Source organism: Musca vetustissima, unplaced genomic scaffold (assembly GCF_032173495.1).
Source record: "Musca vetustissima isolate MV318-11 ecotype Yass unplaced genomic scaffold, APGP_CSIRO_Mvet_v1 utg162355, whole genome shotgun sequence".
Taxonomy (NCBI): Eukaryota; Metazoa; Arthropoda; class Insecta; order Diptera; family Muscidae; genus Musca; species Musca vetustissima.
The window spans coordinates 13,214-29,645 of record NW_026881981.1 but is presented as its reverse complement, the minus strand read 5'-3'; the positions used below and the strand labels follow the sequence as shown (position 1 = coordinate 29,645).

General features: G+C 35.8%; 1 protein-coding gene and 1 pseudogene across 1 annotated transcript; one reads left to right on the top strand and one right to left on the bottom strand.

The window, feature by feature from the left end:
* The first annotated feature begins 339 nt into the window (after nt 1-339).
* On the top strand, nt 340-4,579 carry LOC133328082 (uncharacterized). The gene is made up of 4 exons (XM_061536628.1): nt 340-688; nt 3,707-3,856; nt 3,917-4,219; nt 4,292-4,579. Exons 1-4 carry the CDS (start codon nt 389-391, stop codon nt 4,496-4,498), a joined length of 960 nt encoding a protein of 319 aa, XP_061392612.1. The 5' UTR covers nt 340-388; the 3' UTR covers nt 4,499-4,579.
* An 8,370-nt stretch (nt 4,580-12,949) lies between these two features.
* On the bottom strand, nt 12,950-14,504 carry LOC133328080 (uncharacterized; annotated as a pseudogene).
* Between the last annotated feature and the right edge of the window lie 1,928 nt (nt 14,505-16,432).

The following is a 16,432-nucleotide window of genomic DNA, read 5'->3' as shown; positions in this document are numbered from 1 at the left end:
ATAGCAGCGAAACCCCCAAACACGAAATCAGTTATTAACGAAGATAGGGGAAATACAAACTATTGTCTAATAACCGGCGAAGTAGGAACTCAAAACAACATCGCGGCAATATTGGATGCCCCCAAACTTTAAGCTGATTAAAACAGAGGAAACAAATACCAATCAAACACGCTGGATTCATAACCACCAACATAGCGGAAACAAAAACATCTCTGCAAACCAAATCGAAATTATAATAGCAAATCATTAAGTGATTATCTTTGTCGTCATTGTTTTTAATTTCGGGATTTGTTATTTGACCGAAAAAAGAAGAAGAAGACGAAGAAGGCACAAAACCACATTTGTTGACGAACGTGTGAAATGCTAACGAGCCATCGTCATCATCATCATGACAGCCTTTAAGTTAACAGAAGTGAAAGCTGACATCTTCCAAATTCCACAGACGTATTCGTTGGCCTTTAGCAGCACCGCCGATTTTTATGCCGAAAAGGGTAAATTAGCATGGAAGGTGGGAGTGATTTTTGGCCAATACGATAATCTCAGTCGCCAATATATTACCAGTGGAAATGTTGCCGTCATGGAGGATCATGCCCGTTTCATATATTTGCTGGTGACCAAAGACAGCATGTATCACAAGAGCAGTTATGCCAATGTGGAAGCATCGTTGATATGTTTAAGACATCATATGGTAAGTCCAATTGGATGTACGTATAAAATAATAGTATTAATTTCACATTTTAAAATGTGAGAAGCATGTTACCTGTAATAGGCGATAGATTACACTATGTAATGGTTGTGGAGCTCATGGTCTGGTATGAAAATTTCCCTATTAGGATCTAAGCCGAGTATATTATGAAACCCGAAGCTCAAATTCGCCATGGGTCAAGTTTAAGAGTTATGGCGTTTGGAATCTATGCTTTTACTCAATTTTTGTGAACAAAATACTTTATATCACTTAACATGTAAAGGCAATAAGTTCAAATTTTAACATTGTACTTGGCGTATTTTGAAAACAACAACAAGTGATAGCTTTTTGAACTTGTCGGCATCAATATCTCAATATATAGTGGAATTTGAATGCCATATTACAGCCAATTCGGTTGAAAAACGTGCAAAAAATTCTCAATATACCTAAACTTGGACCGTCCGCCTGTCCATGCATTTTTGTGAACAAATTACGGGTGGCATTTATGATCCGATTTGGATGAAATTTGACACATGCTACCTTTTTGGCCCATGTACGAACCCTTTTGAAATTGGAGAAAATCGATTCAGATTTAGATATAGCTCCCATATATAGCTTCGTCCTATTTTATGTAAATGGAGCATCATGCTTGTTGAAATATGTTCAGATTTAGATATATAATCCATATATATTTCCGTCCGATTTTATATTTGTTCTATAGTTAAGTTTTATTTCGGTTCAGATTTAAATATAGCTCACATATATACTTTAGTCCCATTTTATGTAAATGGTGCACCATAGATCCTGTTCAATTTGCACGATATTTTGTTGTTGAAATCGGTACAGATGTAGATTAAGCTCCCTAATATATTTTTTTCCCGATTTTATGCAAATGGAGGAGCCTTTGTCTGTTCGCTTAGCAGTAGACGTTTCAGGTTTAGATACAGCATCCATATATATTTTCATCCGTTTTCATCAAAATTATGTACCAAATAAGTAAAGTTTTTCCGCTTAGGATGAATTAGTGCACAACATACCAAATGGAACCTAGAATAACGTGTATTGGAGTTTATGTCGAGATAAAATTATATATAGGTCTTATACATATTTTGCTCGATGATTGACATTCAATGCTTCATAAATTACAGATTGGTATGTGTATGGGTGGTTTTAATTTAGATCAAATATCTATGTACTTCATACAGTTAATTTCGTCCGATACAACTTCGAATGGTCCTCCAAAGATGATATGTCTAATTTACCTAAAGAATATGTGTATGTAAAATGAGAATCCAAAATACTAAATTACAGCCAATTTGATTAAAAAGCGTGTTTAAATATACCAAATATTGGGGGCTAATAACAAAATACTGTTATATAGGGGCTACATCCACAATGAAAACACAAAATAAAAAATTACAGCCAATTCGATTGAGAAAGATTCCCATAATCACAAAAATAACGAATATTGAGAGCGTACCATACTGTATGGGTTACTCTGAAACTTGAGTCAATATTAATAACTTTTGGTAGTGGGATTTGACACCCAATGAGAACCCAAAATGCTTACTTACTGAAAATTTGATCGAAAACGTATCCAAAATACCGAATATTGGGGAACCGTTATATGGGGGTTACCCTGAAACCTAGGTCAATATTAATCGTTTTTAGTACGGATATGTGCTATACAATGAGAACCCAAAATACCTAATTACATCCAATTTGGTTGAAAAATGTGTCCGAAATCCCCAAAATATCGAATACTTCTTGATACCGTTATATGGGGGCTAATCGTGATCCGACATATCCCATATCACATGCAATACCAAACATCCTGGGAGTATTAGCAATGTCTGTTCAGAGCTCTATCTTAAATATTGCGGTCTCTATCGTGATTTCAGCAGACAGACGCATAAATCGAGAAAGAATTTTATTTTGATCAAGAATATATATACTTTTTGTGTCTTCGGTGAATATTTCGAGATGTTGTAAACGAAATGACAAATTTAATATACACTCCACATTATGGTGAATCATAAATCCAATCGGTAAAGATCGGTAAAGATCGGCTATATCTTCAAGAGTTGTTCAGATTTCCACTTGACATTTTATAGGGACATTCTTGAATTAATGTGGGTTCGAATTAAATACCAAAAAAAAAATCAATTTTTGAAACCCTGAATGGGGTCCCCTTATGCAAACTGATTCTCTTTGATCTATGTTCAATGCAGTACAAACTTTCGTGCTAATCGGAGAAACGTTAGGCTTTGGGTACACAATTTACGAAAAGTCGAACGAAAATATATTTTGGAATCATAACTTTGTCTGAATCAATTTCAATAGAGTTCGTCTTTGTGTCAAAGAAGTATTTATTATAAATTTCATCGCGATTGGACAATAATTACGACCTGTAATTTTTTTTTATCAAAATACATTGAAAACTTACGGACGAGCATTCATAAATCGATTCCTCAAAAGTAACAATGATGGGTCTATTTTGTTTCCTTTCGGTGTGTAGGGTTTAAAAAGGCAACAGGAAACATTAAGAAGTAATACGGGATTTAAGTTCCTTCGGCTTGAGGACATGTTGAATTTGAAAACGTCGTTTGGCCGGGTGTCACTTTTATACCCTCCACCATGAGGTGGACACTCAATATACATAAAATCGATTGGGACATTTATATGGGGCCTTTGCCGCTCCGAAGTTCCGGATAATTGGAGCCTACCCGACAGCTATTTGTATGTAGACTACTTTTAAATATGGGATATTGTCTTAAACATGAAAATTAGATCCAATTCGGTTGGAGAAGGAGTCCGAAATAATCAATATTTGAGTTCCGTGATATGGAGGCAATACCAAAACTATGGTCCATATATACCATTTTTAAACATTTGTCTCATCATATTTTAGATCTATTGAAATTTAATTTCTCTGCGTAGTGGAGTATCATATGGTCGGTTCGCCCGACTATTGTATTTGCATAACCTTTTTATTCAATATTTTTTCCTTATTATTTTCAGCAAAGTCATGGAGTTCACAAAGTTGCAATGCCCCGTATATGTTGTGGCAGTGATGGCTTGGAATGGCCGAAAATAAAAAAGATGATCTTGGCAATTTTCGGTCGTGAATACAATACCGAAATTATGATTTGCAATTATCGTCCCGAAAAGGTAGGTTTTCTCAGAATCTGCATATATAATTATACTAATATTCACCATCGAAATTTATAGTTAACCGTTCCGAGATGTCGTTTCACAGAACAGCGTGGAAGCAATGTTTCAGCGCCGGACAATTGTGCAGTGGTACACACGATTAGTGCAGATTTTGCCATGTGTCCGGGTATTGGTGTCCAATTCAATTGCAAAAATACCCGTGTTACAGAGCAACTGCGACAGGATAAGCATACCGGCAATGTGGCCGTGTTGAAAGATCAAAATCGTTATGTTTACAACTTGGTGACCAAAGAGCGGAATCATGAACGTGGAACATATGTGGCATTGTTTTATGCTCTAATTGCTGCGCGAGATCATATGGTGAACAAATTACACAATCTAAAATAATAATATTCAAATTTATAATAATTTGTTTTTTTTTTCATTCAATAGCGTAAAAATGGTGTCACCAAATTGGCCATACCACGCTTGGGTTGTGGCATTGATCGCCTGGATTGGTTGCGCGTTAAAGATATTCTGGAAATTGTCTTTGTCGAAGATGCGGTTGAAATCAGAACATATGCCCACGAACCAATGGTGTCGATGGCCAGTCGAGAATCCCTGCACATGCATTGTACGTCATGTAAGAAGGCTTTCTGACAGGGTCGCAAACCATCAAAGCCGCTGCCGCATAGAAAACCACCCATTTGGAAATAATTATGTGTTGTTAAAGCTTTAAAATCAACAAAAAATTACTAAAACTAATTTAGAAATCTCACTTGTTCTATGACAAACATAGTTGTCATCGTCAGAATGAATTATACTGGCCGCGAGGAGAGTTGAAAATGGCCACACAGTTCTGCTAACGATTTGAACCAAAATTCAAATGTTCAAAGATTATTTTTTATGGCAACATCAGAAACCGTGACAAATTGTGACAAGGGATGGATGACAACAACCACAATGATGTCACATTTTATACGTTTCTTTTTTTCGCACCTGTAACCACTTTCCATTGTATTATTGTAATTAACTTAACTGAAAATAAATAAAATAAAAACTTCATATATATTTATGTTTGTTTTGTTGGAATAATAAATATGTAAATATATATATGGATATGTAAACAAATTAAAAACGTATGACATTTTTTGCTGTGTTTTGATTTCATTCAACTGTGATGCAGTAGCAGAACGAAGGCAACCATTTTATGACCACATTTAATAGCTTTACGGTGGCAAAGATGATACTAAATATTTTGAATTGATAATAATGGGGTGATATTGTTTGTATATATCTACGAAGCAGGGTATGGATTACATTTGTATATTTGTTCATTGTATATTTGTTCATATCAATCTCTAGGAAAGAAGATAGACCCGTAGTATCTTTTCCCTGGAGGCTATACATAAAGCGGGTCCAATATTGATTACTTCGTGTAGGAATTATCATTATATTAGGAGTTATGTCTAAGATAGAATAGAATGAAGATAGAATGATTAAAACAGATGGATGCATCTTCTTCGAATTCCATACATTGTAGGGTATGAACTGACAATTTCGAGTTTAGAAAATCGCCCTAATATGCACTATGGCTGAAATCGCTATTTTTGCGGCATAAAATATTAGGTTGAGGAAAAAGAAATCCATTATTTTTTCGTCAAAAATGTCGATAAAATCGGACATCGCCCAAGAGGTAAAAATTAAACAGTTTTAAACCATTTACACAAAGCTGGATTGACAAAGAAGCTCGATGTTTAAGTGGCATACCAATTAACAGAAAAAAGGATGGATCGAATTTCCATCTGCGAAGTCTTGACCAAACGAAATGAGATAGACCCATTTCTTAAACTGATGGTGACTGGAGATGTGAAATGGATCACATACGATAACTCTGTGCGAAAACGATCGTGGTCAAAGAGCGGTGAAGCACCTAAAACGGTGGCCAAACCAGGACTAACTGGAAGAACATTCTGCTATGCATTTGGTGGGACTGGAAGAGGATTAATTATTATGAGTTGGTTCCAAATGACCAAACGCTAAATTCTGATCTCTAGTGTCAACAACTGGACCGTTTGAAGATAGCAATTGACCAGAAACGGCCAAAATTGGCCAACTGGAGTGGTGTCGTGTTCCACCACGGCAACTCTAGGCCACACAGATCTATAGTGACTCGCCAGAAACTTCGGGAGCTTGGTTGAGAATTTTTGATGCATCCACCATACAGTCGGACTTGGCAACAATCGATTGCAAAATTTCTTTAATGATAAAAAATTGGTATATAGGGAGGATTATGAAAATCGACTACTAGAGTTTTTTTTCAAATAGAGAGCAGGACTTCTACGAGAGAGGCATTATGAAGTTACCTTTAAAATGACAACAAAACTGTACATATTTCCCGATAAGCAAGCCTCACCAAATTTGTGTAGAATTATAATGATAGACCACGCCCCCTGCATGTGGATTTGTTTTCAATCGAATTGGCTATAATTTTGAATTTTGGGTTCTATTTGTATAGAAGATCTCCGTACCGAAAACAATCAATATTGGATTAGTTTTTCTGGAAGCGCCCATATAATGGAATACCCCATTATTCAGAATTTTTAGGCTTTTGTGTAGGTTTTTTAACCGAATTGGCTGATTTTATGTATTTTAGAATGTAATTGGGAAGCATATCTTCCTACCCCAAACTATAAATATGGGCCAATTTTGTTAAGGAGTAGTCTTCATATTTCGATATTAAGGAGGGTTTGGGCATGTTTTTCAAGCAAGTTGGCTGTAATTTTATAATTTGAATTTCCATTTATTTGAATGACTGATGCCACAAGAAAGGGCGCATCGAAACTATCTGAAGTATTTTCTAAAAATGTTTGTTTAACTAAACTGTGACCGGTTGAACTATTAGACCCGTAGCACAAAACTAAGATCGATTTTTCAACATCAATCAATCAATTTCACAAAAAAACAATATATATACGAAATAGAAACCTTTTGCCAAAGTATTTTTTTATATAGTAAAAATTCTGAACTCGAGTATTGAAATTCATGTTTACCAACATATTTTTCGAAGAATATTTTATTAAAAAAACGTATTTTAATATTACGAAAAATTGCTGCTATGGTGGAGAGTATAAAAGGAAAGACAAATTTAACATTGAACTAGAACATTGATTTATCAGCAGTTATTTATTTTCGTATACATACCCATATCACAGGTTTCATAATTTCTGTGAAAATTTGCAGTTAATACTTTTATAATTTTGGTAGGAATTGCTGCCCATAAGTTCAAAATGCATAAAAACATTTGTTGTATTAAGGGGAGCCCCATTCTCGTTGTCCAAAAACGTAATTTGGTTTTGTGATTTTTTCGAATCAAGAATGTCCCTATAAAATTTCAAGTGAAAATGTTAAGAACTCTTGAAGTTACAGTCGATTTATTGTGTCAGCATCAAGTGACGGCAAGAGTGATTCTCAAACTTTAAACGAATTTTTCTCGAAGCAGTGTTTTTACGAATGGCGGGCACGATAACTCAAAAACTAATAATCCAATCGGTTCCAAATTTTGACACGTTTCTCTGGGAGTGTATAGCTATCATATGAACTAGGATAAAGCCAATCATTGAATAACTTCCTTCCTTATAAACCTTAACATGCATTGGTATTCATTTACCAGCCCAATCGTGAAAATTTAAAATCGATAATGGGGGAGGTCCCTACAAATTGTCGTAATATTTATTATAAATTAAAATATCCCAATTGCTCATAGCTGTCATATTTTTGGTAGGGAACTATTTAGAATTCTAATGTATTTTGTAGTATACTTTAAGGAGAAGTAATTATTTTTTCGTCCAAAAGTAGGTTTTATGAGAAATAATCTTGATTTAGTATTTAATTTTGTATGGTAAATCGAGGTAAATTAACATATATATGTATATGGATATATGGCAAATTTAATATACACTCCAACTTATGGTGGAGGATATGAAAAGTTGAGACTATACAAATAGTGGAGTTAATCGATTATACTTTAATAAATAAAACCAGTACCTTCAAAATCTTTAAAATTAGAATTTTTTTATAAGCGGTTGTATTTATATAATGTCGGAAATATGTATGGGGCCAAATATGTATGTTAGGGCAACTCTATGAGAGAAGTCGGTCAAAATCTTAAAAATACCGAAAATGGAGCGGGACCTGTATATTCTAAATTTTGGTAGGAAAATTTTACACCACATGAGAAAGTACCGAACTATGGACTATACAGTTATACGGAAACATGGACCAATATTGATCATTTTTGGTAAAGAGATTTGGATCATCCAAAATAGTAATCGAAGTTTGGTGGAAACAGTGGACCAAACTCCCCAAAATACCGAACATTGTGGGTACCGTTATATGGGAGCTATCTTAAAGAGTGGGCCAATATTGATAATTTAATAGGATTCATTCTACCAAATAAAACAATCAAATGCCAAATTATAGCCGATTAGATTTAAAAACTTGCCCCACAGCTTCGACAAATTTGGAATATTGTTAAATGGGGGATATTTGGAACCTTGGCGGAATATAAAATTACGGCCATGATAATTTTAATCAGGGAGATTTTCTGCTCAATAAGTATACATAATATTAAATTAGAAGCAATCCTCTTTAATATTGGGGGTACCCTAAAAAGTAATCCAAAATTCAACATTTTCAATACCAAATGTGTTATGAGTAGTAGAAATTATGTGCAAATATCAAAGTTCTGTCTTAAATCTTGGATGGTATAAAAAGCTAACATAATATTTGGGTACCATTGTATGGAAGTTTTCTAAATATATTGAAAAACATTAAATTAAATCCGAAAGTCAAGCTTATATGTGCATTTAAATTTATTTTCCACGAATTCAATTATTAATAAACTTGTATCCACCGAAACTTTAGAAGCCAAAAATAGAAACAAGACTCGCTCATAAACTTCAATTTCTAAATTTTACAAACATCTGTACACTCCACCTTATGGTGTATGGTCCTTCGGCGATGTACTCAAGTAGTACAAAGCCGATATTATTACCTTACAGAAATGCGATGGAAAGGAACTGGCGTAAGTAAATCAGATGATTTAACTGCCATGCAGCCAAGGTTCGCACTCTCTTAATGTAGCAGCAAAGGTGCGATCTAATGTAACACGGAAACTCGACGTCGAAATGCTGCAAATGCAACTGATTGCAGAAGTCTACTCCGCTCAACTTACCCAACTGCTTGATGAAAGCTCTCCTCTTCCCGATAATAATATAGAAGCACAGTGGCAGAGAATTGCTCACTTCCTACAAACTGCAGCAAAAGCCACACTTGCGTACCAAAGACCACCATCAAGAAATCCGTGGTACGATCAGGAGTGTCGTAATGCTACTGATATGAAAAACGCAGCGTATGGGACAACCATGCGGACAGTAACAGCATATAATGCGAGGGAGAATTATCGGGAGAAAAGGAGAGAGGAGAAACGAAATTTTGCTAACGAGTAAAACAACAGATCGACGGCTTTGTTGCAGGCACATCCTCCTGAAGAAATGAAGATGGAAACCTGGTGACAGATACAGACAGCGTGTTCAGGATATGGAAGGAGTATTTTAAAAAACTTCGGTTATCAAATAGTAGCGATGAAGAAGATACCCCAGAAACAGGCCATAAAAGCAATCAATCGGCTCAAGAACAATAAACCAGCAGGAACCTATGGGTTACCAGCCGAACTATTCAAGACAGGTGGTAAGATGCTGGTCAGGAGCATGCACCAGCTGATTAGTACAATTTGGCTAGAGGAATGCATGCCCAATGATTGGAACCTCAGCATCCTGCGTCCCGTGCACAAAAAAGGGGACAATACGATATGTGCCAACTATAGAGGAATATGTCTCCTTCCCATCGATGAACGATGGAGTCAATGGTCAATGACATTGACCATTGACCAGATTTTCACTCTGGGCCATCGACACATTCCAACACATCGACACATTCCTTCTATTCGTCGACTATAAAGCCGCATTCGACAGCCCTATCTGTTCAGAGGTGTATAAAGCCATGTTTGCGTTTGGCATTTCTGCAAAATTAATTTAACTGGCACAAGATCAGCAGTTAAAGTTGAAAAGGGCTCCGAGCTTTAATACCGAAAGAAGATTTAGACAAGGTGACAGTTTGTCGTCTGAACTTTTTGCTGGGAAAGATGACATGAAAGGAAAAAGTGAGCAGAAATGGCATTCTATACACCAAACAACACATGTTACTCGCCTACGCCGATGACATCGACATAATCGGTCGAACATTGAGAGCGCTAACAGCCACCTTTGAACAAATTGAGGAGGAGTCTACTAAAGTAAGTCTAGCAGTAAATGGCGAGAAGACCAATCTGAACGTGAGAACTACAGCTTCGAGGTAGTCAAAGATTTTATATACCTTGGTACCACCATAAATAAAACGAATGACATCAGCTACAATGGTCTGAGCAAGCAACCAAAAAAGCAAGGCCACCTCCCGCCAGACCAAACTCACAATCTACATGACGCTGATATTACCCGTGCTGTTATACGGATCTGAAGCATGGGTACTTACTCAAGCAGATGATGCACCACTTGGAGTGTTTGAGAGAAAAATCCTCCGAAAGATGTATGGGCCGATCTGCGTTAACGGTGAATATCGATATCGAATGAACCATGAGTTGTAGCAGCTATTCTCGGACATCATCATTGTTAGACATATTGAGCTGCAGCGAATACGTTGGCTAGGTCATGTTGTGAGAATGGATGAAGATGCCCCAGCCCAAAAATCATATAAAAGCGAACCAGCTGATGGTTCACGCAGAAGGGGAAGGCCACGAATAAGATGGAAAGATCAAGTGGAAGACAACATTGCCCAATAAAATTGGAAAAACTGCTCAAAAGACCGACATGCCTGGAAATTTTGTTTAAAATCGGCTTATGGGACGAAAGTTTTGTCACAAGCCAGCTAAGAAAGTAAGTAAATAAAATCCCGCTTACTTGAGTAGCTTTAAATATAAAAAGGTAAATTTTTTTATTAAAATAAGTAAAAAGTTGTATATGACATCTTTACAGACGGCATCATGAAAAAATACTACACTGATAAGCAAAACATTCATTGTTCATAATTCTAAATGTAGGTTCGTGCCATGCTACGATTCTTATACAAAAAAGCTCATGAAAAATAATGTATCTTGTAAATCCGGATTGTATAATCAGATAAAGACAAACGGACAGATTATATGATTTGTGAAATGCAGTCCAGATTACCGAATAAACCGGATTAGCGAGGTCCGGATTATCGAGATTTTACTGAATTTCCCAAAGAAATTACTTCGAAAGAATTGCCTTGCTTTTGTGGGGTTCTAATGCCCATATCTCTTGATCCACAACAGATACACCCACATATCGCACAATATCGTCCGCATACCATAGGGTACATTTATGGAAAACGATTTGTAGCAAAATTGATAAACGCTATTCGGTACGCCGCACTGTTAAAAATTGAATTTCAATCAGACATTCGTTCGAAATACATATGGAAGCTATGCCTGAATATGCATAAATTTCAACAAAACCCAATAACGTCGTTCAAGTCTCAATTTGATAAGCTGTCCATTAGGAGTTTGGTGCACCATATATGTAAAATCGGACGAAAAACTATATGGGAGCTATATCTATATCAGAACGGATCTTCACGAAACATAGCACACATCTTCACGAAACTTAGCACACATCTTTCTAGGCTCAATTCAGTACGCTGTGCCAAATTTCGTGCAAATCGAAATATATTTTGGGACTTGTTGCACCATTTGCCTTAAATCGGACGATTATATGTATGGGAGCTATATCTAACCGATGAACCGATTTTTCTCAATTTCAACAGGATTCGTCCTTGTGCCAAATAAATGAGCTGTGCCAAATTTCATTCAATTCGAATAATGGATGCGACCTGTACTTTGTTTACAGTTTAACATGGACAGACAGACAGATGGACGGACGGACATGCCTAAAACGACTAAGAAAGTGATTCTATGCATATTCTCAAAAAGAACAATGTGTCTATCTCGTTTCCTTTTGCCTGTTATTTTCACATTTTTATTAAACTTTGTGGAAGATCATGGACTACCGCATGATCTAAATTTGGTAAGTTGTGCAAAGTTTGAATGAAAATGCATATCCATATATATTGTGAAAAATAATTTCATAATATCATGCGAACAGTGCATGCGAGTTAAATTAAAATTTGTTATTCCAATAACAAGGGTATGAAATGTCTGTTTAGATGCCAAATTTGCACATTGTAATATTTCTTTTGGTCCATCGAATGGACTATCCGATTTGAACAGAACGGTTGTTCCATAAGCCGAAAAAGATTTCCAAGCCTGTCGGTCTTGTGCGCATCTCCTCCAATTTGAAAGACCACGTTCCATGATGTTGTTCCCTACTTGATCTTTCCATCTTCTACGGGAACCATCAGTAGGCTCGCTTTTATATGCCTTTTGAGCTGGGGCATTCTCATCATAGATGACCTGTCGGACATTATGACGTATATGACATACATTTCTGACGTATATTACATACGTCAGAAATGTAAATAGTAAAAAAAATGTAAATAGTAAAAACGGGGTTTTTTACAGAATTAAAACCCGAATTGAAAATCATTTTTTTTATTAAAAATGAAACTATTTTCATGATTACTTTTGAGATATTATTTTATTTAAACAAAACATAAAATAATGTATATCATTTTTTTTTTAAATGTAATTGTTTTGCATTATATACATTTTATATTATACAGGTCATATTATTGCAAATACAAATTATGTTGTTTTTTATTACAGATTTAATAAAGTACAAAAAATAACTTTAATTTTCGCTAGAATCACTGTCGTCGTTATAAACAAACATCTCCTTATTTTCATTATTTTTAATGAAAAATAAACATCTAGCAACTTTTTAGACTTTTTGAGCAAATACTGCTAATGATGTGTGTCTGCTTCTAGCCATATCCCAGAACAATGTCGGCTTATTTTGTTTTTTCCGAGAGCAGGGCGAAAAATCCTGTTGCTTTTTTGTAGTCTGAAAATGATTGCTATTCGTCTTCGTCAAGGCTTTCTAATAAAAAGTCTTCCACTTTTTCAATTTGCCTTGGCTCTAGTCTTGCCCCTTTATATAATGGGTGTAATACATTTGCTGCTAGGTTATATTTATTGAATACATTACTAGTTTTACATCTTTCTGCAGCCACTTCATACAACTCTGGCTTTGCTGCACCGAGCAATTTTATCCATTCTTCTGTTGCATCCGCTATAGAATACTCCGATTTTTGGCAATTTTTAATGAGTACATCTACAGATCAGCTACAGATCCAAAAGCTCTTTCACGGATTTAATAAAGTCCTCTTTGAAGAGAAGTTCGCTTATAGACGGTTTGACAAATGGTTTTCCATCGGCGTTAGTTTCTGCAGCTATTTGCTTCATTCTGGAAATATTATTTATCAACCAAAAAAGGCCATCTCTTTCACCGCACCATCTTGTTGAACAAGGTAGTTTTGCTTTTGATCCTCCAAGCTTAATATTTTCTTTTCAAGATTAACTTTTTTAAATTCATTAATAATTTTATTCACTTTTCCAAGGATTGAAGCATTTTCGGGAACGTCCTCCTTCATTTTGTTGAGAAAATAGTCTTGTAGATCTTTTTTGATTGTTTGCAGGTGCACAAAGATAATTTAATTCTAGACTTATACCGAAATTTCAAATTATATCCTTGGACAGATGTGGGCATTGCACGTTGTTTGAATTAGTCCAACATTTCGACCCATTGATACCATATTTGCTGCATTGTCTGTTACTACAGCGAAAACTTCTAGTTTATAACGATCTTTGGCTAAAATTACAGCTTTTTCACCATTTCAGTCAGCTTTTCTGAAGTTTCCCTCATGTTGGAAAAACGTTGGATTCCAGAAAAATTCGATGGTCACAATTATGTAATAACGCTGCTACATTTTTATCCATCCACCAATGAGCATCACAGAATATGCACCCTATTTTAAAAATTTGGCGTTTAACTCTATTTGCTCCAGGTGCACTGCATCCAACTGTGATCCTGCTTTATATAAGGGTTGCATTTCCTTGCAAAATTCTTTAAAGTATTTATTACTAGCAGCAACAAAAGGAACGTTGCAGGCGAAGAAAAATCTAGCGACTCGAATGTCAAGCTTAGCTTTATCCGCCGTATTTATTTTAAGAAAAAAAATTTAATTTTTGTTTGTTTGTTTGACGATGGCTAAAAATAAAAACATATATTTACTATTCTCAAAGTGTATTTTTTATATATTTTAGAATATCTACATCTGGTTCTGAAACTTCAGCATCATTTCCTTCGACATGTTGGCCAATCCTGCATTTATTCCTAAAAAAAAAAATATAGTTAATTTTCTATTACAAATAATATTGTGAAATAGAAAACTTACCGATGAGATTGCATCCTATGCATTGATGTGTTGCGAATAAATTGTTTACATTTTGTACATTGTGCAATTGTTTTTCCTTTTTCGCTTCTTTTAGTAAAACCATACCAAAAGGAATGTGATGGTCTACCGCCGGTAGCCCCAGAACTTTCCCCAAACCCCACTGGTTGTTGTGCATTATGTGGGTGTTGCAAATTCTTCAATTTATATGATGTTTACTGATGTTAAAAAAAATTGTTTCTCCCGCTAAATGTATCAACTTAATTGTTTATTTTTTCCCCGCAAATGGCTAATGTTTGACATGTGTCATATGAAATTATAATTCCATGCAACACTCGTAAAATGGTGTTAGTGTTTAATTTGTATGGTAGATGCTTTTATGTCGTACAGTTTATTGTCTGATTAATTTAGCAATTTTAATAATTGAACAAAATTAAAATTTGGTGTGTTAATATGCACTATAATTATATTCTGATATTATTATTGACAACGTTTGTGTATTGTGAGATGACTTTACTTGTGGAATGACTTTATAATACAATTTCAAAACTTTTGTGCATATCCAATTTGTTATACAACATGCCTGTACTGTAAGTACGACATTTGCCAATTAAATTTTTTAATTTTATTATTTCTCTTAATTTTTAAATTCCAAATTTTAACGTATGCTCTTCAGAAATAAAAACAGTTTTGTAAAATAAGTATGAAGGCAAAAATATGGACGTTTACAACTTTTTGACTGTCGAAAACCTAAAAAATTGTCATAGAGACCATCACTGATTCTCATTCATTCGCACGACTGGTTATGTCGACGCCGATATTCACCGTCGACGCATATCGGCCCGTATATCTTTCGGAGAATTTTTCTTTCAAACATCCCAAAAGCTTCCTCATCTGCTTGCGCAAGTACCAATGCTTCAGATCCATATAACAGCACGGGTAGTATCAGCGTCTTGTAAAGTGTGAGTTTGGTCTGGCGGGAGGTGGCATTGTTTCTAAACTGCTTACTTAGACCATAGTAGCATCTGTTGGCCATCGCAATCCTTCTCCGAATTTCAAAACTGATGTCATTCGCTTTATTTATGGCCGTACCAAGGTATAAAGTCTTCAACTACATGGAAGCTGTAGTTCTCAAGTTCCACAGTTGGCCCGAGTTTACTGGACGTCTTGCGCGTTTATACCATCAGCTTGGTCTTCCCGCCGTTTACTGCCAGTCCCACATTGGTAGACTCCTTCTCAATTTTTAAAAGGTGGCCGCTCGCAATGTTCGACCCATTATAGGAATGCCGAACGCCTCTGAATGGATAGGGTTGTCGAATGCGGCTTTATATTCGACGAATAGATGGTATGTGTCGACGTGTTTGTAGTGGTTCTTTTCCAGGATTTGGCGCAGAGTAAAAATCTGGTCAATGGTGGATTTGCCAGGTCTGAAGCCGCATTGCTATGGTCCAATAATGTCATTGACCGTTGGCTTTAATCGTTCGCACAGCACACTTGATAACCTTTATATGCGATGGGAAAAAGGCCAATTCCTCTATAGTTGGCAGATATCGTCTTGTCTTCTTTTTTGTGCACGTGATACAGGATGCTGCGGTTCCAATCGTTGGGCATGCATTCCTCTAGCTAAATTGTAATTGCACCAACATCTAACCAACAGTCTTGAATAGTTTGGCTGGTAACCCATCGGCTCCTGCTGCTTTATTGTTCTTGAGCCGATTAATTGTTTTTATGACCTCATCTTGGCTAGATGGTATACACTCTATACCGCCATCTCTTATTGGTTCTGGGGTATCTTCTTCACCGCCACTATTTGATACCAAAAACTTTTCAAAATGCTCCTTCCAGATCCTCAACACGCTGTCTGTATCTGTCACCAGGTTTCCTTCTTTATCTCTACAGGAGGATGTGCCTGCACCAAAACCTTCGGTTTGGTGTTATACTCGTTGGTAAAATTCCCGGGCTTCATTCTGATTCCTGTACATCTCGATTTACTCACGTTCTCGTTTTTCTCGTTCTTTCTTCTTTTTCTGAAAATACGTTTCTCCATCGCATTACGTGTTGTTACTGTCTACAGGGTTTCCATATACCCTGCGATTTTCATATTCT